This window comes from Typha angustifolia, chromosome 14, assembly GCF_048772165.1.
Source record: "Typha angustifolia cultivar Huaian chromosome 14, ASM4877216v1, whole genome shotgun sequence".
NCBI classification, from domain to species: Eukaryota; Viridiplantae; Streptophyta; class Magnoliopsida; order Poales; family Typhaceae; genus Typha; species Typha angustifolia.
The window spans coordinates 8,900,981-8,927,518 of record NC_133252.1 but is presented as its reverse complement, the minus strand read 5'-3'; the positions used below and the strand labels follow the sequence as shown (position 1 = coordinate 8,927,518).

The following is a 26,538-nucleotide window of genomic DNA, read 5'->3' as shown; positions in this document are numbered from 1 at the left end:
CTGGAACCAAGCGAAGATAAACTGTAATTTATGGAATGATTTATATAAACTCGGACTTCCACAAAATTTTAAAAATTACGTCGAATGCCATTTCATTTGGATTGTGACTCCACCGTCTCCCCCAACGAGTAAAACTAAGACCAAAAGCTTTTTTATATAAATTAGAGACAAGAGTGGGTCTATTTGGAAATTGGCAAGAGGGGTATAAATGTAATTATGGTTTAACTTCCTGAACTCGGCTACGGAGAGACCCGCTGCCGATAAAACAAAATTGAAAAGCCGGAGAGTATCTCTAATCATCTTCGATCTTGAGGCAGTTCAGAACTCTCCCTCTCTCTCTCTCTCTCTCTCTCTCTCTCTCTCTCTAACTCCTCTTTCGAATGGGAGGAGGAGAAGTAGAGCAAGAACCTCTATTACCTCCAAAACCCCTCCTCCACTCCCACCTCTCCAACCCTCTCCCCCTCTCCTCTGAGATCTCCTACGCCACCTCCACCTCCACCTCCACCTCCACCTCTGCCCATGGCTCCGCCCCTCACCGCAAATCCTCCGGCCTCCACCGCACCCGCACAGCCCCCGCCATGGCCGTCCTCCGTGACCTTCTCCCTATCCCTGGCCCAGATCTCTCCAACATCAACACCCCGAATCTCGCCTCCTCCGGCTCCGTCCTCAACACCGCCGCCCTCCTCCTCCTCCTCTACCTCACGCTCGGCGTCGCCGTCTACTCCGCCGCCTCCCCTGAGGGCTTCTCCGGCGTCGAGACCCACCCCGCCGTCGACGCCCTCTACTTCTCCATCGTCACGCTCTGCACCATCGGGTACGGCGACATCGCCCCGCTGACTCCGGCGACGAAGGTCTTCTCTTGCCTCTTCGTCCTCGTCGGGTTCGGGCTCATCGACGTCCTCCTCTCCGCCGCAGTGTCTTACGTCCTTGATATCCAGGAGGCCGCCATCCTCGCCGGATTCAGAACCGGGTACCTCGTCGATGCCCAAAAGGGCCGGATGCGGATCCGCTCTAAGGTCTGGTTTGAATTAAAACTTCCCCCAAATTTTCTACTAGTAGGAGATTTAAATCTGGTGATGTTTTCACACAAGCCCGAAAATGTTGGGTTCAATTTGCAAATTGTGAAACATAGGGGGGATTTTGTAACTTTGTTTTTCATGTTTTTCGGAATTATAACTCAAATGTTAAATTTCAAACAAAATAGGTAGCCCTCGCTGTCGCCGCCGTCGTGTTATGCGTCGGGGTGGGGACCATTGCGCTGTACTTGCTCGAGGACTTGAATTGGATGGACGCGGTCTACTTGTCGGTGATGTCGGTGACCACTGTCGGATACGGGGACCGGGCGTTCAACACGTTACCTGGTCGGATATTTGCATCGCTCTGGCTGCTGGTGTCCACGCTAGCGGTGGCGAGGGCCTTCCTGTTCCTGGCCGAGGCGCGGATTGATAAGAGGCATCGCAGGATCGTGAAGTGGGTGCTGCATCGGGATTTGACGATCGAGGACTTGTTCGCCGCTGATATCAATCAGAATGGCTTTATCAGGTTGGTTCATCCTAAATTCTCTTCTAATCTTATTTCCTGCTCCCAAAAATTGGTTCCTTTAATATGAAACTCAAGATTGCTTTTTGAATGCAAGAGTTAGTACTTAATTGGTTCCGTCAGGTAGCAATTAGTAGCTGATAGATGGCGCATCTAGTTTCTCCATTCGTTGTATATAACTTCTGGTGAGGGCTTGCTTTGCTGATTAAAGAAATAAACCACAATAAAATTCAGTTAAGCCAAAGCTTCATCATGTGATGCTGTTAAGCCCAAAAATCAACGTTTGGTTTGGTTCAATCGACTGTTGATTGCCTGCATTGTTCACATCAAACAAAGTCTAGGTTTCAGATGAAACTTCAAATCAGTCAGAAACATCTCTTAGGCATCTAGATGGTCCCTCTTAATGCTTCATTCAGATAGATCCACTGGACACGAGTTGCTCAGATCGCAAACTAGTTGCCTTAGTGCCTAGCACCTGCAAAAGACAGCCTAGTGCATAAGAGACATCATACGCAGCGAATCTGAGTTTCTATCAGAAGTTTCTAAGTGTAGCTTAGCCATAGATATTTTATAAGTGCTTGTCCAATATTATTTGTATAAATATATTACCTATTTAGAAGGTCAGAAAATGAGGTTAAAGAGAATGAAATAATGAAGCTTTAAGTTCATTGGTCAGATTGATGTACTCTCAAATGGAAGGGGATTTGTCTGGTTCCTAACATAAGTCTGATCTTGAAGTTCATATTTCCATAGAGTTTTAACTGGTGCAATAAATACATAACTTGCAAACACTCATACATGTTGGGATCTCAGACAAAGTGGTCTTAATGAGGCAACCTTGGATGATAGGAGACTGAGTATAAGGTTTTAAATCTTACAAATGGATCTTCCATAAAAGAAGAAGGCAAATGACTGACTGCCCCCCTATGCAGGGTACATATCTGCAGGCTAAGGTTTTCGTGTAAGGTAAGAACCAAACAGATTTGCGCAATTGTTCAAAATTTCTCCTTTTCTATCTTGAGCTGGAAGTCAGATTGCACTCACAGGAATTCATTCAATTGTGCACTCATGTGCATAGGATGACATATGTCCTGCAATAACTTGTAGGAAATTAATACCATATAGTGCGATGCAGCAAGTATCCATCAGAAACTTTTATAAAAGAAATTCTAAATGTTGTGTGAAGGATGAATAGTGCCACCCATATTATCAGTTTTGCTAGAATTTTTTTTTTTTTATCTCCTATAAAACTCATGATTGCATATATTGTATTGTTCAAGAACAAGGGTACTCATAGAAATGTGCTTCTTTAAGATTTCATATATTTGTATTGTTCAAGAACAAGGGTACTCATAGAAATGTGCTTCTTTAAGATTTCATATATTTGTATTGTTCGTGAAACATATATCGTTTTGCTAGCACGAGTGTCGAACATAATGCACTCATTCGAGTGCATTAAGCACACCTTTAGCAATACTCAATCTAAAGGCCTTTCCTAAAATGTTAATTTAACCATATTCTAACAAGCACAAACATGGAAACAGGACACAAATACAGCACAATACAGACACGAGAATACAATAAATCTTAAAAAAATAGAACACGACAAAATAAATAAATAATTATATATATATATATAATCGATACGTTTGAAAAAATATTTTTCTGAACTTATAGTATAAGTACACAAACATATATAAATTATTATGAAAGAAAAACAAAATGTATACAATACCACAAAGCCAAAAATGATAATGCTAATACGTGACAATACAATTCAATATTATGAAAATAAATAACTAACTACTATTACTTAACTATAGTGGATGGCATAGGCGAATATGTGATTTTATAGTGATTTGCATTAATATTAATTTTCTTGTATGTGTTAACTTGTGATTGTTGCATTATATTTCTATAGCATATGCAGGAAATTTCTAATAAATAATTTATATTATCAACTTTAATAGTATATGATAAATTTTATATCTAAAGTTTCTCATGAGTGTCTAAAAGTGTCTAAGAAGTGTTCGAATTTATTCTATAATTTCTTAAATATTGGATATGTTGTAAAAGTGTCTGACACGTGACCAACGAGTGTAGGATACAGACACTTCATGCTATTTGAAGCATCCGTGCTTCATTGACCGTATTTAATACTTCTTCATTGAAATGGATATCTCAGTAACATAGGATATCTAACCAAATATGGACCTTTTATGTAGTTTGAGCAGTAATTCTTTATCTTTATCAGAGGTAATCAGATTATCAGAATTCCAGTCTCAGAAACGAAGTTATTTTTATGTTGTTGTAAGCAAGGCTTAAAAAATCGGAATCAGGATCGACCTTCCGAAAAAATGATACGTATCGGTTGGATCGGCCATATTGACCGTATTTGTTGCCTGGATCAGATCGGACTTTTTAATTACATAAAATTCTAAATATTATATAAAAATGCAAAAAAACTTTTAAAAATTTAGAAAAAAGCTTACCAAAAATAAGAAAAAAAAACTATAGTGCAATAAAAATTGAAAAAAAAAAGATTAGAAAGAGTGTGAGTGGAAGAAAATCAAACAAAAAAAACCATGATGTATTAAAGAAGAAGAAAAAGAAAAAGAAAAGAAAAAGGGAAAGAGTGAAAGAAATTTAAAAAATGAGAGAAATAAAAAAAATTAATTAAAAATTTATATAGTGGAGTTTGTCGAAGTTCACCAGAGTTTGTCGGAGTTCACCGGATCTAGATCTCTCCGTAAGAGAAACAATGATTATATGTAAAGAGACAAAAAAAAGAAAGAAAGAGTAAAAGAAAGAAAAAGAGTAAGAAAGAGTGAAAAGAAAGAATGAAGAAGAGAAAGAGTTTGGATCGGGCTTGGATCGATCCCGATCCAGATCGGCCAATTCGTATCGGGATGGGCCGATACGACAAATACTGGTTGTAAGTACTATTATAGTTTATGATGAAAAATTATATAGATGGCATGGATTGTGGGATGAATTGGAAGACTATCCATGATAAGAAGCTAGAGTAAGGTGAGGATTTTGTTCTAGATGAAAGAGAATAGCTATTGGACTATAATTTGATTTCTCAAAAAGAAAAAAAAAATACTATTGGACTATAATTGTATTCAGAATGGCCTTAAGCTATAAAAGGCTTGACTGATATTACCAATTAATTTGAGAAATATCTTATTCATTTTATTGGTATCCAATTGATTAAATAAATCATTGGAATCCCCAAAAATAGCACATTCTCGAAGAGTTGTATATTCCTGCTGATCAATGATGATTGCAATATGGGGCATTCATGTGGCTTTCAGTATGGACGTAGAATAGTTTGATGAACTATTGCTCAGTCAATTAATCTAGTCACCCTTTGCTTCTATAATGGGTGACCATCAAGCTTGGTGAGCTTATCACTTGTTTGGAACTGCTCGTAATTAGCTCTATTAGGTCTTACTTATGCTGCACAATAGAAATGCACTCCCATTATATATAATGATGAAACTGCTAGATAGATGTGTATTGTTTCTTGCTTCCCTTCAGTGTTCCTTTTAGCAGAAACAATTCTTTTTTCAATCCATTCTTCAAATCTAGATAATTTTTATGCACATATTCCCTGTTTGTTTGGATTAATAAACTTTCATTTATTCAACTGTATAAGGCTAACAACACTTTAAACGTGATTTTTGAGTCAAACAGTTAGACTACTTGTCAGATACTTAGTGAAGCTAAATATAGCAGTTGGAACTTTACGATATCCAACTTTTAATACTTGCTTTTAAGTTCCTAAATAATGCAGTATAATTGTTCTTAAAATTTATTGTTTTTTATCATCACTTGTTGCACCTACTAGCGAAACCTGAACCTTGCTGTTGCTTGTTTCGCTCTTCAGTAAATCAGAGTTCGTCATATACAAGCTGAAGGAAATGGGAAAGATCAATGAGAAGGATATTTTGCAAATCTGTGACCAGTTCAACAGACTTGATACCAACAATACTGGCAAGATCACCCTCCCTGATCTCTTAAATGCTACCAGATGACCCATAAAGTTAGTGCCACATTCAGTTGGAGTAGAATAGCTTCACACTGCAATCTAAATGCAGGTGGACGTTAAATTCTTCCATCAAATTTGTATATCAGTGACAACTGTAAATAGAATACAAAGTACATCAGCACTTGGAAACTATACGAATACAATTTACATATACGAGCCCTTTCCGGGAAAACCAGTTCATGTGATTGCACATCTTATTTGAGATGCTACTTGAATCGCAAAAAAATGGCAGTTTCTGGTAATTATGTGCTGCTATACCTATGGGAAGTTTTCAGGATGGAGAGAATAGAAGAGAAGAGAAAGGAGAGATGCCTGTTTGGATAGAAATTTTAGAAAAAAATAGTGAAGAAAGGGAGGAAAAGATAGTGCCTTTAATACAAACAAGAGGACAAAAGACTCTCTTTCTCATTTAATACAAACAATAGTGAAGAAAGGGAAGAAAGGGAGAAACTAAATTACATTTCCTATTATCTTCTTTTCTCTAGTATATCTAAACAAGAGGACAAAAGACTCTCTTTCTCTGTTTTCTCTCACGCTAATATCAGCAATAAGAAAAAGCAGTGCTGGAAAAGAGTCTTCCCATGAACACCTAAAACCTAATAAGCTTCTCACATTAGCCAACCAATCAACAACATGTGTACCTCCTCCGATGATCGTCAGATATTTTGTCTAGTTTCAACCTTCCTTCGTTATTTCATTTCTACCTGTACATCCCGACTTTAGAATCACGTCATTCCAAGGCCAAAAAATCCCTAACTCAAAGTCTACTATCCGTTAAAATATTAGAATTTTTGTACGAATAGATCGATCCATATCTAGTTCGTTACAATGATATTAGAGTCATCATTCCTCGAACCGATGGTAAATATGTGATCCAACCCAGAGAAGATTGCGGCCATGGAAGACCAAAAACTCATCTCCATTCTTGTTAAGATTTCCTCAACACCACCGGCCATCACAATTGACAAACCACCTGTGTGGACAAAATCATTGGTAGAGTCCGTGGACTTGTTGAAAGAAATTATCGAAAGTGAGAATCAAGAGGATCGAAAAGAATCCAAGTCTTAAGGGCAGCTATCATGACCTAGCATTACCACCCTACGTTGCTAGTGTCGTCGGACATAGTGGAACTGGCACTCCATGACCGATATCTTCAACTTGTGAGGGAGGTAAAGAGTCAGCCAAACTGTCGCCAAAACACCACCTTCTGTTATGAAAGAGTCCATGCCGCCTTTGTAGACCCAAGCCATCGTAGTCACAACGCTAGATTAGCCTCCAACAATGGGCTTGACACTGTCTATCCCAACCATGGTGGAAACTAAGGCCCGAAACCCTCGCTTTCCATCGATAATGATCCAGGCCCCCTCGACCCAAACTATCACGTCTAATCCCTTCCACTGGACCTTCGCACAGAAGCCAGGTTAGCAACAAACACAAGAAGCAATAGACTAACTGGCCATAATGGCCCTCTTCCTTACAACAAACCGAAGTATTGCGTCCTCGGGGCCAACATTTTAGTGACCATCGACGGCCACAGTCAACTTTTATTGCCCTACTATAAGTACATGGCAGACTTTGTAGTCACCAACGAATGTCTAATAATCAAGCTTGACGCCCTTTTTCTCTACAGCCTTCACTAAGCCTTATCTCACCAGCGCTCCACTATAGTGGGGCCACGAGTACCAACACGTAACCACCAGGGACCACGGGGGTCGTTAAGAGCACTTTGTGTTGTCCTGTTCAACTAACCCAGCTCAGGGAGAATAACCTCCTCCCACTATCGCATACCAGTGTTCCACTGCCGCGAGGACCAACTAGAGGCTAACTGCCAGTAACCCGTGATAAAACCCAACCGCCATCAACGGTGCCCCTAGGACAAAATATAATTTTGGGCCAAGAATTGGGGTTATGGCATTTGCATGGAGGAGATAAAGTGCATGAATCTCAAGGAAGGCCAAATTTTTACAAATCAGTTCAACCATCTCGTGCAAATTAGTTCTGGACTCATGAGCATGCCCTTGAGCTCGAGTGCAAGCTTGAGGATGACTAGTGGACTTGTGTCAATCGACTAAATCGAACCCACATGCAACCCGGGCACGACATCAGCTAGACTCGTGGGCCAATAACCCATGAGATCAGCATCGACCACGAGGTCACTTGGACCGTGATGATAAGCCACATTTTGGGATCCAAGCTTGGACCGTTTTCAAAATTCTCATGAGTTTATGAGGAGACCTGCAAGACTGAACCTATCTAGCAAAGTAATTTTTTACATACCATGGCACGTCCGATCATTAAAAGGTCTAGCTCACAGTATTCTACTTAGGGAGCCTGGCAATGAAATGGTACCAGTCAGTAGAGCAGATTCAACCATTCAAGTCTTAGTAGGCGTTTGCTAATGCGATTTGTACATAGTTAGGCTTGACCCAATATAAGAACTTTGAGGCCATGTTAACTAAGCTAACTCGGTCAATAATAGTTTAGGTTTACTAAGAGAAGTTGAAACAGATTTTCAACTGAATCACTAATTGGTTAAACTCGGCACTAAAGAGCATGTTGATCAGTGAGCTCAGGCCTGACATTCAAGCTAAGATTAAAATTCTAAGGCCCACTACTTCTGAGAAGATCTTCTAATTGGCAGTTTTGATGGAGTCCATGTTAGATCAACTAAACCAGATCTATAAATAGAGAAGGAAGACGGCCCAAGCTCAAGGCCCACTAAGGCTGCACCTACCTCGGCCCAACCCGGCCCAATAGAACCAACAGCAAATCACATGCAAATTTGTGTTGAATGACTTGAAAAACCACAAGAAGAAAGGCTTGTGCTTTTACTATTGTAACAACCCAATCCAAAAAAAAAAAAAATTCATGGGCACGACGCGACCGGCCACACTGTGGCCGACCTCGTGCCCATGCCAGCTGCTCATGCAGCTTGGTGGGGCGCCACGCACCTACGGCCGCTGCCGCAGCCAACCGGCTGCGGCCAGCTGGCCACGATGGGCCCCGGCGCCGCCACTACTTCTCCTCTACCGCCTTCCCTCTCTCTCTTTAAATCTCTCTCTCTCTCTCTCTGCTCTCTCTCTCTATCTCTCTCTCTCTCTCTCGCCGAGGCCGGCCGTCGCCGTCGCCACCTCCACGAGCGCCGATGAGCTCCCCTCTCTCTCTCTCTCTCTCTCTCTCTCTCTCTCTCTCTTTCTTGCCCGAGGGTGGGCTCGTCGGAGCCGAGCCACCGGCGAGAGGCCGACCGCTGGCTGGCCAGCAGTGGCCGATGCCCTCCCCACCGGCCCGGGTCCGCAACCACCTCCCTCACCTCCTCTCTTTCTTCTCTTTCTCTTCTGTTGTTCTTCTTCGTCCTCCTCTTCTTCTTCTTCTTCTTTCTTTCCTTCTTTCTTTCTTTCTTTCTTTTTCTCCTTCTTCCTCAGCTCCTTCTCTTTCTTTCTGCACAGTGTTGGGCTCGGCCCAACACTGTAGCAGACAGTGCTGGGCCGAGCCCAGCACTGATGGCGGATGTGATTAATTTATTAATTAATTAGTTTATTTATGTTATTTATTTAGGTATTTTTCTTCTTAATTAATGCAAATAGATTATTTAGACATGAACTATATTAATAATATTATATATCCTTCAATATAATTTTATTAATGATAATTTTTATCATTAATGATTAATTAGGTATAAATATATGTAATACTTATATTTATTTATTTATTTACATATCTATTAGATTAATAGATAGATTTGTAAATTATAATTATTAGATTTATATTCTAATATTCTTATGATCTACATTTTAAGTAATTCTATTAATTTATTATACATTATTATTTTGTAACAAATAAGATAATGACTACATAGTCCCTAATTAATCAAGATATAATTTAATTATAATTAGGTTTTTATCTATATTTATATTTTATTTATAATTAAAATCTAGCCAATCATAAAAATAAGTAGAAATTCTAAAATCTAATAAATCATCATATTTTACTCGAACGGATTATAATGAGATAAACAACTAACTTTATGTTACTTAAACATTTTCAGATCCCAAACCCCTTATTTGAGACCCCGTTGTCCTTGCTAGCGAGAAGTGTCACACGGTTGATGGGCGGATGTAAGGGATACGTGGTTTATATCTTCTGATCAGTGTGAGTAGTCTTATCCCCTATATCCCTTTCTCAAATTAGGATATATTATATATTATGTACATGCATGTTTTGGCCTCCAGCATGATTATATGACTTTATATAGAGATGATTTCAGTCGAGCATATTTTATCATGCACTTGATTAGACTGATCTGGGATATGAGTACATTGGTGATATATAGAGATGATTGGAGATGATTATGCTATTATGATTTTATGTCGGGATGATTTCTATCATGAGTATGCATGTGATAGATTAGCATGAGTATGCATGTGTTAGATACATGGTTAGAGTTTGCATTACATCATTTTGCTCTTGATTCCTATTCCACCTAAATTCCTGTTATGCATTGACTTGTTATCATACTGGATATATGCATATGATTTGTCATTTTAAAAAAGAAAGCATAAAATGTGATTAATAGGATAGTTGATAGAAAGCGTGAGGATACCCGAGTGGGCGCGAGGGTTAGGACGCGCTTGGTGGATGATTGATCGCTCGACATGGTCGCGATCCTGTTGGCCTTACGTCCGATGTCGTTAGTCTGTGTGCGCAGTAGACATTCAGACACATACCGTTCGCTAGGGCATATGTGGCGAGTTATCCTCATGAGATTTCTATCAACTAGAGGGGTGCCCGGTCTGGATGGATGTTGATACCCTTAGCGGATGGCAGGGTATGGTTATATTTGAGATACTCCTTGCGGATGGCAGAGTATGCTTTGAGCCTTCGGGCATGATGTTGAGACCGGGTACCGGGTGTTGACTGTGCACAGTGGTCTAGTATGATGATATTATACCGAGATGTCAGTGATGATCGTGATGTTGAGAAATGCATATGATTTCATTATTATCTGACATACCTGATTATCGAGTGGTCAATATGCATCATATATGGTTGCATTTGATATCATAGCATGGTCTTGGTCGGCATGCATCATGTGTCATATTTGAGAGAGAGTTATGATGATAGTATGATATGGAGATTTGTTTACTCATGATCGAGGATTGTATACTTTTATCAGTTATGACATATTATCTACCTTTCATTTATATATTATTGAGGATACATTCATATACTCATCAATGACATGATACTTTTTCTGATTCATATTATCCAGTACATGATTTACTCTCTGTTTGGCATCACTGATTCGGGGTAAAGTCTATTCACTGAGCCTTTTGCTCATGACTCTCTTTATTTCTTTTCTAACCCCTCAGATTTATGGTACGTGATAGCGACCTGAGATATCTTGGGAAGATATTTTAGAGTGATAATGAGGTGAGCTATTGATACGAGACGGTATAAAAGATAGTTTAACCAGATATTGAGTTGTATCGTTGTTTGTTATATTTGTACCTTATTGTATCAGACGATGATTTGTATAATATATGTCGAATCATAGTGTACTCTTGTATTAGTTATTTTAGTTGTATATTGATGGTTTGTTGTGGCCTGTGTGAGTCCTGCCAGATTATGTAGCGGTCTAGTGTATATTATTGTGGACTTTGATATTCATATGTTAACAGGTTTATTTGGTTAAGAGTATGATTTATTTGGTGATGAATTATATGATCATGGATAGGTTAGCAGGTTTTATTTGATGATGTCATGATTATATGTGCACAGGAGAGTATCCGTGCGTGACGGGCCCCGCCTGACTTGTCGCGTGCATCGCACGTGCCGTGCGGCCGCGTGGGCGTGCACGTGCCGTGCCGAGCGGGGGCGTTACAACTATGATAACTATTTTACCTCTAGTCACAAGTGCAAATGCTAATCGACTTACGTCATGTTCTTAGGCGGTCTTGCAGAAGAACAACCTTAGTCTTCCGGCTGGCATGACAAGCTATACAAGTACAAGGATGTGAAGAACTAGTCACCTTAAGGACCAGGTGTCGAAAGCATGGTGAATTATTATAATTTGACCATAGGGGTTAAATCAGTCGAATCGAATTGATTAAGTTAGCTAAATTTATTTATTGCTTTTAATTCAAATAAAGTGGATGTAAGCCTAATATGGCAAATTGTATTTGACTCGCTATAACTCTAATCATATATATAAATAGGATAGGCCGTGAGTTATTTATATATGTGGAATGATACTAAGTCTAGTTATTTTACTATCTTGCATTTATCGTTTATTCATAACCATCAAGTCACCTTACTTTCCTAGGAGTAAATCTTAATACTAAAAATCTATCAAACTGTCAAACCCTAGTCACCATCTTTCTCTAAGCCACCCTATCATGTAGTTAACTTTCACCATCTCATAGCCATCCGCACCCTCCAACAACCGGCGGAACATCAGATATTTATAATTCTATCAAGTTTCGACATTCATTCACTGTTTTATTTTTATCTTTTCGCCCCAATCTCGAAATCACGTCATTCCAAAATCAAAAGATCCCTAACTCATGAGAGTACTATCATTAAAATTTTATTATGAATAAATTGGTCCATATCTAATTTGTAACACTCTCTTGCTCTTCCTACTCCTCTCTCAACTCTAGTCACCGACTAACTCCTCCCTCCTTCAACTACCTTCTCCCCTTAACTCATAAGGCTTATCTCCTCATCTCTCCTCTTCTTTTCTCAATCACAAATCTACCCTACGTCATTATCCCCTCTATCTCCACTAATATTACTACCAAATCGCCCACCACCATCTCCACCAATATCACCCTAAAATCGATCCATAACAACGGCTACTGGAGCTCTAGTATGATGGTTTAGACAAAACTTAATCTAATAATTAGCTCATCTACTAATAAGTGGGTCACTGTTATTAAAATTTCAAGCCGAACCAAGAGTTGAATTATAAAGCAATTTAAACTATGGGTCATGTTCTTTCTTTCTTGGGAATTTTACAAATTACACCCTATATTTTATCTATTTTGTGATTCACGCTCTATCTTTGAGGTTTTTATAGGGGTGTAAACGAGCCGAGTTTGATCGAGCCTAGCTCTAATCAAGCTTGGATTGAAATTAATTTCAAGCCTGTCTTTGTGATCAAGCTTGAATTGAAATAATTTCAATCCGAGCCAATTTCGAACTCGAGCTTAAACGAGCTACTCAATTAGCAATTTCAAGCCTTATCAATTTCAAACTATTTTTAAACCTGAGCAACTTTGAATTAATTTAGACTTGAATCAAGCTTGAAATAAAACTTAATTCAACTATAAAGATATAAATATTATCAAAATATAAATTACAAGCAATAAAGATAAATGGGTTAGAAAACTACAAGCAACCAAAATATAAATTACAAACAATAAAGATAATTGTGTCAGAAAATAATGGCTGAAATTCTGAATGGATGAAAGGGTTTTCATCTGATGGTTCATATTAGTTTGATATTACTTATATTATATATATATATATTCGAGCCTTATCGAGCCGACTCGATCGAGTCGGCTCAGGATTAAGCTTGGCTCGAATTTAATTTCGAGCCTAGCTTTAATGATCAAGCTCGGCTCAGCCTATTTTCGAGCCGAGCTTGATCGAGCATTATCAAGTCGAGCTCGAGCTGGCTCGATTATTTTGACAGCCCTAGGTTTTTATAACCCAACTCCTATTTTTTTTCTTATACTTCTTATTTAATACCCTCCATTAATTTAAATGTTACCAGCAAATATATATTTAATGATGCACTAAATGACAAAAATGACAAAATTAGAAGAAAAAAAAAGAAAAAAATATAAAGTGTAAGGGAAACGGAAAAAAAATCGTGGCTCGCCAAATTAAAAACAAGTGAATTTTTAGTGTAAATAATTAATTTGTAATGGTTACAAATTTAGAAGTCTTTACATTGGCTAGCAAGCCCATAATCTTTAAAAAGAGGAAAAAATATCATAAAAAAAGTAATGATAATATTTTCATACCAACAAATAGAAAAAAATACTTTGACCTATTTATCTTACTCCTTAAAACTATTTTTTTATATATTTTTTGTCATATTAAAAATAACAATTACACTCTATTTCACAACCAAATACTCAATATTTATAGACTAACTTAAGGTATCTAAAATATTTTAAGAAAAAAAAGTTCTAATTAGCCGAGTTTATAGGAGTTAGTCCCAAAACAAAAGGAGCCTAAAATTTTACTCATAATTTAATCACACTTGATTAGTTTTCCATCTCCAACGTCACTTTTCCCCCCCCACCGACCGACCCAATTCAACTTCTTCGGCTATTGATTACTTCATTAGTTTTTGACCTTCTTCCAATCACGACAACCCATCCAAAAAATACGAGCAATTTGCACCAAAAACTACTAATTCGTACTCAGTTTTCGTTGCATGATCATACCTAAATTTATAATTTATTTGTCTATAATGTTATTTTACTAGTATTAAGAGGAAACACACACACACACACAGATTGTCTCTTTCCAAAGATACATATAGACTTTGTTTCTAATCAATTTAAAGTTCATATTAGAGTTGTGGATTTTCTACATAGATTTATTTATTGGCAAATTCAGTTCACCTCAAATTTGACGTATATTTATGTAACCTTTATTTGTGGTTCAAATTAAATTATAAATGATAGATTTTATATCCAAATTAATCGTATAAATAATGAAGCTATTCAAATTATTTGGGCATTTTGATTTAAATAAGTAAAATTTGAGCCATGACCTTCTGTTTTAATACCATGAAAATAATTGATAATCCATCAACTGCTCTAGAAGATTGTGATAGAAGGATCGTTTTCATCTTTTATATATACCAAGACAAATTAAATTTGCTGCCAAAAAGCTAAATATTTAATGGTGATTTACGTTCCTGACGTTGACCATGCAATGTCCAGAACACGTGGAAAATATTGCAACCTAAACCCTACACCATACTCTAATACTTGGAAGAAAGGACAAGTAAACAACCCATCTACTACCACTCTCTTAAATACATTTGGAATCTTTCCAATACTTAATTAACTCCTTAGCAGTTGCTTTCCATACTATCGTATTCATATATAAATATATATATATATATATATATATATCTTGTTGCTTTGGACTTTTGGAGTATGGAACAAAACAAACCTGTATTTAATTCTTTGGATTTATATACGCTTCTTAACTTCTTAGCTTAATTTCTTACATCTCTGGGGCCCACTCACCTAACAAAGAGGGGTGTTGGCTTTCTTAGTTGCCGATTACCATCGTATTCTCCTACAACTTCACTTTCTTCTCATTTATTGTTTCTTTTTTCTTTTATTTTTTTTAGAGAATGCGAAATATATTAGAATTTAATTTTGACGGTTATAATCATAATCTATGATTCTATTATAATTAGCAAGCCAATCAGCAACATAGTTAGGCTCTCTAATAATATGAATGGTTTTTACTATTTTGATAATTATAAGTAAGATATTTAATATCAGCAACCAAATCCTCCACAGTCTATGCAGGTAGGTTTCGTGACACTATTCAAAGCGTTGATTAAGAGAAGTGAATATGACTTTATGATAATGTTCGAAATCTTTTTATCCTTTAGAAATAGTAGCACCTCATATATTACGATCGTTTCTACTATTAATATATACCTGTCACACTTAGCGTCGGTAAAGAGTGGAGCATAATTAACTTATCAAATTACGAACCCCGCTCCGCCAATGATCTTAGAACCCTTGAAAGAGCCATCGATATTTACCTTTCACGAATGGGGCGGTGACATATTGTTTCTTTGTCATTCATTGAACCCTCTTCTTTAACCATTTTATTATTTATTTATTATTTACTTTTTTAAGAAAAGGTAATCCATTTTCAACATGCAATTGTTTCTTCCGATAAGATTATCTAGAAAAAAAAACATAATCACTGGATCATTAAATTAATGGCAGTTGATGTGAACGTGGAGACCAATCTGTACGATTCTGAACAACTAATCCTCGTGATTCGCGTTACAGGTTCCAACGCCCAATCTCTAGTCGACACGTCGGACGTCGTTCTCTCTCTCTCCCATCTCCTCTGCGACATCCATCCCCATGTCTCCCCTCCCCCTATTTATGGACGCACCTCGTAGTTCATTTCTCCTGCCCTTTGTTCATTATTCCTCTCCGAATTAGCCGACCCGATTCATATCCCGAACCGGACCGGTCGGACCTTCTTCAGCCCGGCTAGGCGTTGTGCTCTTCGAAGAGGTGAGAAAGTACTTTTTGTGCAATTTAGAAGCTTACCTTTCTTTGTTCCAGATTAATATCCCTTAATTTCTTGCTCTACTAGATGTTTCGCTAATTACTTACTAATTAGATACTAATATTTAAGACTACAATTAGCAAGATTAGTACCGAACGTTACAAGTTAAATGCAGGAGACTAATTTAGTAGTCTGTACTTGTCTTGCCTAAAGATTAATTATATTATATAGGCAATTATTTCTAAGAGTATTGTTTAGAAATTAAGAACCTGTTTAGTACGACCACCACATAGTGGTGGAGGAGGTCACAGATGGGCATAAATTCTTTCGTACTTCATGAAAGAAATATTTTTATTAAAAATTATAAAAAAATAAAAAAAAGACTTGCAGTTATGGACGTTTGTTTTGATCCGAGTCATAGTTTGCTTATTTTATTTTAATTTTTGTAGCTAGGAGAATTAGCCATATACCTACTGGCTCATGATCGATTAAAAGGAAAATTAAGCCCTTCACTTTGAATCATATACAATAACAACTAAACTGTTAATCTCAAATATATAGTACTTTCGTCATCAGCTATTGCTATTTGTGTCAAACCTTTTTTATGCTTGGAATCATTTGCTACCCTTTTGGAGAATAAGACTATGTTTGATTTGAGATTAAACTACGAACTCGATTGGTTACTCTTATTATTTTAATTTTAATTTTTTATAAAATAAATTTAATTAGAAATAAAAAAAATAAAAAGATATTTAATAATTGAATCAGTTTAGGAGTCCCTAAACTAGTTCAGAAAAAGCTCCTAAACTCAAATCAAATAAGGCCCAAGGAGCCAAAATTACCGTTGGCCTTGAGACCTTAGCTTTTCATGAAAATGATGAATTAAAATATAATCGGTAGTAAATTCAAGTCTTAGCAAATGTATCCGTCAATTGAAATGTAAGCATTTTAGATTATACAATACAAAAATTATTATCTTGTAACAACTAAATTTATAAAGCAGTCGACGAGTTAGCCAGAAGTTTGTGATCTAGACCACATTAACAAGCCGGCCATAAAAATATTTTAATTCTTTATAAAATAAAATAATTTTATAGCTATGGATTAATATAACAGTATGATATTTTGAGCCACATCAGGCCGGACGGACAAAGGTTTAGCCCATATACCTATTTCTATGTGAGCTAAAATAGAGCTAAGCTTGATGATCATGTACCATGTAAAAGGATATCTGACCAAATTTCGAAGGCAAAAGCCTGTTGCTCGATTGTTGCATCCAAATTATATATGTTGTCCCACTCGAAGACAACTTCCCTAGCAAATTGCTCCCCGGTCCCCCACCTAATACGTGGACTCACATGATTCTGCTCTTTCGCGGACCCCACCTGAGTTGTCGTCCTGACGTGTGGTCCCTTTGTGCCACGTAGCAGGCCATCTCTATGTTCGTCCCTCTCCACGTCAGCAGCCTGCATGAAAATAATGCTCAAGTAGCGAGAGGTTCTCCCTTAGAACGTACCATAAAATGTATTGATGACTCGGACTTTCCACGTATCCATCAGGGGCTAGTTAATAGCCGCTACTCTTGTTAACGAATAGGATAACTTTCCTTTACCAATATGCATGCGGGATAACAGACACGATAATAACTTAAATTATCATATAAAAATTATGATATATATACTAAAATCTATGGCAAACTACTAGGGGGGACCTTATTTGATGACTTAGAATTCTGTCGTATGCTAATTAATTAATCCAACTCATCCAACCTCACCTGAAAAAGATGCAATTTTGTCATACCCAAAGCATTATTCATAACAAGACATCCAAATAAACTGGCCTTCATTTCAATATAACGTATTCCTCCATTTGGTCTTATCCTCCTTACTTCTTGCCTATTCCTTCTTACCTCTATAATGCAAGCAATCCATCAACCCTATTTTACGTGGAGCCACTTGGTCCCTTTTAGTGCCCCCTTCATAGTAATAAGCATTCCTCGTGATCATTGAAGAAAGCCACTGTTCCGGATAAGGCATGAAACCTCCACCTATTCTCCGAATAGAAAACCCCGATAAAATAACACTTTTTCCTCGCTTTTCCTATTAGAATAAGATTGACGGGGATGCACGAAGTAGGACAATGTTATCCATGCCAGGGGCATTTTAGTAAATGGCGGTCACCTTATCTCACGGCAAGATTATGAGAAGCCTTTTTGTTAATACGTTGTAGGCGAAGGAGAGGACCGGTTGGGATCCCGTCACCGCCCTCCCTATAAGTAGCAGTGCTCCCCGCCCCCCGCCCCTCTCCTCTCTTTGCTTCTCGACTCGAGTCCTTTCCTTCTTACCGGATCGCGCGGTATCTGAGCTCGGAGTGGGAGCCATTAATGGTGAGGGAAGGAGGTGGGGGGATGCGACTGGGGAAGTACGAGATCGGGAGGACGCTGGGGGAGGGGAATTTCGGAAAGGTGAAGTTCGCGAGACACGTGGAGAGCGGGCAGGCGTTCGCCGTCAAGATCCTCGATCGGAAGCGGATCCTTGAGCTCAAGGCCGATGACCAGGTAATGGAAATTAATCTTAGACGAGCCCTTTCTTCTATCTGTTTGTTCTTCCCAAGGGTATTCCGGGAAGAATATTCGGGGGGGAAAAAGGGGGTCATTCTGGGGATTTTATTTTGATTTTTGATCTTTGGAGTGGGAACAGATAAAGAGGGAGATCGAGACGTTGAAGCTGTTAAAGCATCCGAACGTCGTCAGGTTACATGAGGTATCGTTCTCATCATCCACTGCTTTGAATTCTTTTCGTCATCTATTAATCCGTCTTCTTGTAAATAAGTGCCTGGTAAAGTGAAAAATTACTCCGCTGCATCATAGATCGCTTTTTAGCTCTTTCTAGAAGTCAATGAATACTTCTTGTGTCTCAGATTTTTTAGTTTGTTTAAATTAAAACGAGCTGAGTTCGTCTCCCTCAGCTCCAGCTCCAGCTCATTCCGATGAGTAGGAAGGTGCGTAGAAGTATAATACTAGGGAGGATGATTGTTTTTATTTTAATTTAGCCACGTCAGCATTTACAAATAACTACAATATTTACCATATAAAGTTATATTAGTAAGTTTATCTTTTTATCTTCGTTATAATAAGTTTTATTGATCTGGAGGCTGATCAGTTTACCGTATCGACTTAGTTTAAGGATGCATACATAAATTTTAAGGGTTTTTGGCTATTTTAATTCTGTCGGTGTTTTGTTTGTCTTTTAGAATTTAAATATCAAATTAAGTATGTTTTGACACTTTTCCCAAATCAGTGTGTTATATAAAAATTTAAAAGTTATTAAGAAAATTCATATAAGTTGCTTCAGGGAAGAAATTTCTCAATATAAATTAGTAAAATTGGAAACTAGCTTATATAGAGATTTTATATAAGATTTAGTAATTTTTGAATAATTTTTTAGATTTTGACATAAGTCACTGATATGAAAAGTAATTTATATTTAATAGTTAGTCATCCCAATTAGTAGTTTGACATACCATCACGCACCTAGTTAAGTATTTAAGTTTTTCATTGGAGGAAAAGTATTGGGAGGACTGGTTTGGTCAAAAACAACGCCTTGGGGACTAAACTGCAATAAATAAAAGTTAGTTTTCTGGACGTCACCCACCCGTAAGCCGTCAGTTAAATAGGTGAGCCGTTTCGTGGGCCCATTTGAATCAACCAATGGGTACATCGGGTCCGTTCCACCTTTTCTGAACGATTCGGACCGCAGCATCGCATGTGGACCCTCTTTATTACAAACTCCGGATCCCACATAATTCACGATAGCCAATAGGCGGGCCCTGCCTCCGATAATTTGTGGTTCCCGCTCGTTAAGAGATGGGGCCCTGCCATGTGAACCCCTAAATCGGACCTCAAGTTCGGTTTTCTCCATACTAGACTACTAGTAAACGTCTTATTTCTGTGGTCGAAATCACAGCGACTTCTGAGTTGCTTAATAAGCACTACATGTTCGTATGCAATTCTTTCCCGATACGCTTGCACCACAGAGTTGCTTAATAATTAATATTTAATTGGATGTATGGAGAAAATATTACTAAAATAATTTATACAAATTTGTCTTTATATGCACTAAATTTAATATTAATAATCTAAATACTTTATCACTTTAAATGCGAATATACTTTGCGTATAGTTTTATCTTATTAAAATCTACAAATATATTATTTTAGAATATTTTGTTTTATATACACTAAATACATAAAAGTAAACAATAAAACTATACATATTAATAATTTAAATTTTCAAATATAATATTGTTTTATTCTTTTGCATTATATAATTGTCAATCCAATCATTCCTTTCTCTCTTATAACAACAAAGAGCAGATACCAAATTCTCAGAAATTATAGGTTAAATTTATGAAGCTGTAAATATTTGAATTTATTAGTAATGTCAAAGAACTTGTTGTGTAATTCCACATGCTTCAGCCATTTATGAATCTGCTCATCCATTCGATGATCCTTATTTAGTTGGATGCAGGCGACCAAACAACTTGACGGAATGAAATAAAAGGATCTAAATCTAATTAGACGATTCCAGATGGTTGGAAGTAAAATATGGCTTGCTTATTGTTGTTATGTGTATCTTTTCCAGTAGCCAATGACAGTTGTGTCTCTCAGGTTTCAGCAAGCAAGACTAAGATCTACATGGTTCTCGAATATGTAAATGGAGGAGAGTTGTTCGGAAAAATTGTAAGCATAGTTGTTTAGTCTCACATTGTTTTAGATTTCAAACAGAGTTCTCTCTCATGCTAGTTTATTCTATCATTAGGATTTGAAGGGTAAGCTCTCAGAGCAAGAGGGTAGGAAGCTCTTTCAGCAGCTAATTGATGCTGTAAGCTATTGCCACGAAAAGGGTGTCTATCACAGAGACCTCAAGGTAAATAAACTTTACATTTTCTAGAGTTGTTTGCAATCAGTAGTAGTAATTAATATGGAAGCAAGAGGAAGGAGGAGAGAAATGTAGTGAAAACTGCCTATTCATATACACTTCATCCACGTCCTAAAAATCTCACTAGGACTTATAACCTCCTATCTAACTCCTCAACCTGATCAAGAAGTAAGAAAGATATCATACCCTTACTTACACCTAAAATTACCAAGATGATGGACACCATAATACATGAGAACTATGACATTTGTTCCTCAGCATCTTATGAAGAGGTTAGATGATAGTGATGTGGACTGCTTATTCTTCTACATTCATTTTGTGAAAACTACGATATATTATTGGCATAATAACTTTAATAAACTTATTACAGCCCGAAAATGTTCTTGTTGACGCGAAAGGGAACATAAAGCTTTCTGATTTTGGCCTCAGTGCTTTACCTCAACATCTTGGGGTATGTGATTATATATTTGTCTTGATCATATACTCTAATTCAAATTTTACGCATATATTTATTCGTTTACCTTCTTACATGTCAGAATGACAAATTATTGCATACAACCTGCGGCAGCCCTAACTACATTGCTCCTGAGGTAACAATATTAGTTTCTTTCCTCTACGTTGTGAACTTATACTCTTGCTTCATGCATTACCTAAGGTGACAAGTTCTTTTGACTATTAAAATAGGTCCTTGCAAACAGAGGTTATGATGGTTCAATGTCAGATATCTGGTCTTCTGGTGTCATTTTGTATGTTATTCTTACGGGAAATCTTCCATTTGATGACAGAAATCTTGCTGTTCTTTATCAAAAGGTATGTAATTGAATTGAGAGAAACATGAAAAAAAAATTGGGCTAATTAGTGCTGTACCATTTCATAATGCCATTTTCTTGGTTGTTTTCAGATATTCAAGGGAGATTCGAAGATTCCTAAGTGGCTTTCTCCAGGTGCTCAAGATATCCTCAAAAGAATTCTAGATCCTAATCCAAGTACCAGGATAAATATGGCTGGAATGAAGTCACACGATTGGTTTAAGCAAGATTATATTCCTGCTGTCCCCTATGATGATGATGAAGATATTAATATTGCTGATGCAGCTCTCCCTATCAAAGAGGTACTGGAAGATTGATTGCATGACATTTGCTTATATTATAATGATGCTGTTAGAGATGTTAAAAATGCAAAGCATCCTTCTGTCTCTTGAAGCATGATGAGGCGGATGATCACAGGGCACCCTCCCATATTAATGCTTTTCAGCTGATTGGAATGTCTTCATACCTTGATCTTTCAGGATTTTTTGAGAAAGAGGTAAATACTTTTCTTTGCCCTCTTGGTTATGTATTCTCGGTTGAAATCATCAGGAGACTAGACTCATAACTGGTTGGGGAAAAAGATATGTTATAATAAATTTGATACCCATTCTGCTCATTCAGACCACCAACTAGCCTACTACTAATCATGTTTAAAGCTCATATGTTTCCTAGTCTTCAATGGGTGCCATAGTGGTCAAAGCTCTGCTCTATATATTTTGATTCAGAACTGCAGCTTTGTTAATAGAGGGTCAACTTCTAATAATATTCATGCTATTGTGCACATTTGTAATTATAACATGAAGTTCTCAGGACAAGAATCATTTGGTTACTGGCTATTGCAGGAAGCCTCTGAGAGGAAAATCAGATTCACTTCAAGTTATTCGCCAAAAGATTTGTTTGAGAAGATCGAAGGTATTGTTACAGAGATGGGTTTCCAAGTACAGAGAGGAAATGGCAAGGTTAGTATAATTATATTCTTCCATACAATACAATCAGGTAGCACTTGTCATTCAAAATGTTAGAAGCTCTAGGAAATATAATTCTTTTGATATGACTTGCAGCTGAAAGTAAAGCTGCACCTCAAGGGTTCAGCCAGCCTAAATTGCCCTGGGTCTCTATCAGTTGCTGCCGAGGTAAAACATTGTGATGTTCATTTTCTTGATCTTAGTAGAAATGAATATGCATCACCTTGCACTGAAATAGTGATATTCAGTATATGAAACTTCTGTACACACACACACACATATATTGGAGCTAAAAAACTAACTATATGACTGTGTTCAGCTATTTGAGATCAGTCCATCTCTGTATGTAGTCGAATTGAGGAAATCATACGGTGATTCTTCATTGTATAGACAGGTATTATTTTCACTCTTTCTGGATACCAACTTCAAAATATTGTGAATAGAGTAATTTGTGCATTGCAAAAATCCTGGATAACCTATTGGTAATGGATGCAGATGTGTGCTAAGCTATCAGATAATTTGGGTATCTGTAAAAGCCAGCAGCTTCTGATGACGCAGTCCCTTATGACAGAGGCCTGTAAGTTCACCAGCGAAATGACTCATGCTGCTTTATAACTAGTCCTATTGGATTGTAAAGAGAAAAAATATTAGTGTACAAAAACTTTAGCAAGCTTAAGAATAGAAGGTTGGTTGTTTCTTTGAAGGCCTTATGCTCTGGATATTTGTGGAGTCATGCTGTTTTGAATATTTCAGTGAGGCAGAAATGAGAATGTAAATATCTTATAGAAATAAAACAAGCAACTCCACAATTTCAAGGTTAAATGCTTTAAATAGCTTAGTTGTGACATGATTCCATGTTTCACTGATACTATGTAGAAAGTAATCTTCTGATTGTTAGTCACTGGAAAAAGTCTATGCTAAAAGATAGCTGCAAGGTGGTGGTGGCACATCAAGAAAGAGACTTTCATGCAGCTTGACAATTTGTAGAACTAAAAATCCATTAAAGCTTGATTATAGTCAACATCTTGACGTGCAAAAAATGATGAAATCAGAAATACCCTGTATAAATCATTATGCACAACATCAGATGATGTTCCAGAGCCAGACGAGCATCAACTACTTTACGTGTATTTTATAGGCTATGGTACATGGCCCATTGATCAGCTTATAACAACAAATGACAAACCAAATTTAATCTATTATTTAATACTTGTGTGCAGCTTCAGAAGAAACCACCGATTGTTTTGCTGATCAATGAGAACCTTCTATGCATTTCTCTCTGTAGTTCTTCTCATGCTAAAAGATGCAAGAAAAAAAATCTGTGAAGATCCCATAAATACTCTTATTGGAGAGCCTTCAATCAGTGCCTATTTAGGTACCCATAAAACTCTGTAACTTTTGTAATTCTGATCTGCAATAAAGACGAGACTCACCGTCTTGACCATTGCCACTCCGAACCAAAACTTCAAAGAATCCAAGTTCATTCAGAAATCTCATTGCATGTTTATCTATCTTGCCCTAATAAGGATCTTTTCAGGCTGAATTGTCATGTGACTTTTGGGTTGTATCCGAGGAAATGGGAAAACGGTCGCCATCTATGCATGTCATGTGAATTTTCTCCTTCTTTCAGCTAAAGATTTTCCTCACACTTGAGTCAGTAGAAAACCAGAAACAAATTTTACAAGAGGGGAGCAATAAGAAAACAGGTTAGTGGTCTCACTGCAGCAATAGACATTGATTTTTTTTCCTCATCTGCCTAACCAGAAGTGGAATTGGGTCATTATTTCTTCTCAAACTCATGATTCACCAGTAGTCCCTGCAGGAGCACTCCCCTCCAGAAAAATGATGGAAACGATTTCGGTCCCTAACAATAAGTTTACGCTCATATATTAAAGATGCAAGTTTGATAGCAGAATGGCAGTCCTCACACACTCGAAGATTCTTTGTTATTCGGATGGTTGACTTTGCAGGGGTGGTTAGAAGCCCAAAAGCAATTGCTAACTTTTCACTATGTTCAGTCAATGAAAACTCCTTTGCTTGCTCATCAATGTCCTGCAAAACCAAAGATGTCATTGGCCTGTAGCCGGCCTTCTTTAGCCTGTCCATCATTTCCTCAAGCATTTTATAGATCTCATTACACCTAGGATGCAATTTATCGCCAGCAAGAAACTCATGAATTGCATTGTCAATTTCAATCGAACTGCTTCCCGGAACCCTTTGAATGTTCTTTCTCCTAATCATTTTCCTCATCTCTGCTACACCATTCCACTGGTTGGCCTGTGCATATATGTTTGATAACAGCACATAGTGCCCATCTACATGAGGCTCCATCTTTAGTAGGTTAGCAATAGCTTCTTCTGCTATCTCTACATTTTTATGGATACGACATGCCCCGAGAAGTGCCCTCCAGACAATTGCATCTGGCTCAAATGGCATGTCTCTAATGAGCTGCCTTGCCTCTTCAATGTGGCCTGCTCTTCCTAAGAGGTCAACCATGCATCCGAAATGCTCAATCCTTGGTATAACAGCATATGCATCAATCATAGACTTGAAATAAGCCCTACCGTCATTCACAAGTCCAACGTGATTGCAAGCGCTAAGCACTCCAATAAAAGTAATTTCATTCGGTTTAATGCCCTCCTCTATCATCTTATGGAAGAACTCAAGAGCAACCTTCCCTAGCCCATGGTTTGCGAGCCCTATGATCATAGAACTCCAAGCAAGCACATCCCTCTTACGTAGCTTGTGGAACACTATTAAAGCATTATCAATATCCCCACACTTGGAGTACATGTCAACTAAAGAAGTCCCAAGCCTTAGATCTATTTCAATACTGTTCCTCTCGATAAATTTGTGGATCACCAAGCCAACGCCCAATGCCCCTGTGTCACCACATGCAGACAATACGCTAACCATTGTGACCTCATCTGGCACCACATTCACCAACTGCATCTCGTGAAACAACTTCAATGCCTCATTAGACTGCCTGCTCTGAGCATACGCTGAAATCATCAAGCTCCAAGAGAAGACATCTCTCTCACAAATCTTATCAAATATCTCCCTCGCAGCACTTACATTGCCACCCATGGCGTAGCCACGGATCATGGTATTCCAAGAACAAACATCCCTAATACACATCTCATCAAACAAACTGCGAGCTTTTTGCATGTCACTGCATCCCACATAAGCCGCCAGCATAACATTACACAAAAACAAATCTCTCACAGGCATTTGATCAAATACCCTTCTTGCAACTCCAATGTCTCCCACCTTCGCATACATCTCCACCAACGCAGTCTGCACAAACAAATCCGATATGAAACCAAGTTGCACAACATGGCTATGAATATTTTCACCCATCCTACGCTCATTCGACCTCGCGCATGCCTGCAGAGTCAACGAAAGGGTAAAACTGTCGGCAACCACCGCCCCTCGAAGCCTCATATCGTGAAACATTCTTAAAGCTTCAGATGGATTTTGGGCTTGCAAGTAAGCACGGATCAAGGTATTCCAAAGGAAGATGTCCGGGGAATCGATTTGGTCGAAGAGGGATCGGCCATGGGAGAAGGATTGAGGAGAAGGGAAAGAGAAGCAACGGCGGAGGAACTTGGCGAGGACGAAGTGGGCGTGATCAAGAGAGGTTTTGAGGAGGATGGAGTGGATTTGGAGGAGGTGGTCGAAGTTTGTGGCTTCTTGGATTAACTCCATTGCTTTGCGTTCTAGGCTTTTGAAGGGTGGGATGGTGAGTGGTATCCCATGGCTCGGGAGGAGCATTCCTCACTGTTTTTGGTTCTGCGTTTGAATGTTAACAACAATTTAAATAACGGCTATAAAAGGAGGGAGCGAGTACACGACCAAGAGATTTAAGATGAAAAAGTTTTCTCATGTTAGGTTATCTTCTTATCGGCTATTGCATGATGGGGGTGTAATCGAATACCA

General features: G+C 37.9%; 3 protein-coding genes across 5 annotated transcripts; 2 read left to right on the top strand and 1 right to left on the bottom strand.

Annotated features, from left to right (window-relative positions):
* Nucleotides 1–236: 236 nt before the first annotated feature.
* Nucleotides 237–11,221, top strand: LOC140776581 (two-pore potassium channel 5). Of its 2 annotated transcripts, XR_012106904.1 has the most exons (4): nucleotides 237–1,016; nucleotides 1,205–1,542; nucleotides 9,639–9,742; nucleotides 10,963–11,221. XR_012106904.1 is itself a non-coding variant. In XM_073120321.1 (3 exons), exons 1-3 carry the CDS (start codon nucleotides 381–383, stop codon nucleotides 5,577–5,579), a joined length of 1,122 nt encoding a protein of 373 aa, XP_072976422.1. In that variant the 5' UTR covers nucleotides 245–380; the 3' UTR covers nucleotides 5,580–5,725. The 2 variants fall into 2 exon arrangements, 1 of the variants encoding a protein (XP_072976422.1); XM_073120321.1 differs by lacking the exons at nucleotides 9,639–9,742; nucleotides 10,963–11,221 and adding an exon at nucleotides 5,432–5,725 and having other exon boundaries at nucleotides 245–1,016.
* A 4,512-nt stretch (nucleotides 11,222–15,733) lies between these two features.
* Nucleotides 15,734–23,302, top strand: LOC140776569 (CBL-interacting protein kinase 1-like). 2 transcript variants are annotated; one of them, XM_073120308.1, is made up of 14 exons: nucleotides 15,734–15,891; nucleotides 18,116–18,443; nucleotides 18,586–18,648; nucleotides 20,555–20,626; nucleotides 20,706–20,813; nucleotides 21,196–21,276; nucleotides 21,362–21,415; nucleotides 21,510–21,635; nucleotides 21,727–21,936; nucleotides 22,029–22,130; nucleotides 22,477–22,593; nucleotides 22,696–22,767; nucleotides 22,919–22,993; nucleotides 23,095–23,302. In XM_073120308.1, exons 2-14 carry the CDS (start codon nucleotides 18,270–18,272, stop codon nucleotides 23,212–23,214), a joined length of 1,374 nt encoding a protein of 457 aa, XP_072976409.1. In that variant the 5' UTR covers nucleotides 15,734–15,891; nucleotides 18,116–18,269; the 3' UTR covers nucleotides 23,215–23,302. The 2 variants fall into 2 exon arrangements, 1 of the variants encoding a protein (XP_072976409.1); XR_012106902.1 differs by lacking the exons at nucleotides 22,696–22,767; nucleotides 22,919–22,993; nucleotides 23,095–23,302 and having other exon boundaries at nucleotides 22,052–22,130.
* Nucleotides 23,256–26,525, bottom strand: LOC140776568 (pentatricopeptide repeat-containing protein At5g66520-like). The gene has a single exon (XM_073120307.1). The coding sequence runs from the start codon at nucleotides 26,371–26,373 to the stop codon at nucleotides 24,403–24,405; it is 1,971 nt and encodes a 656-aa protein (XP_072976408.1). The 5' UTR covers nucleotides 26,374–26,525; the 3' UTR covers nucleotides 23,256–24,402.
* Between the last annotated feature and the right edge of the window lie 13 nt (nucleotides 26,526–26,538).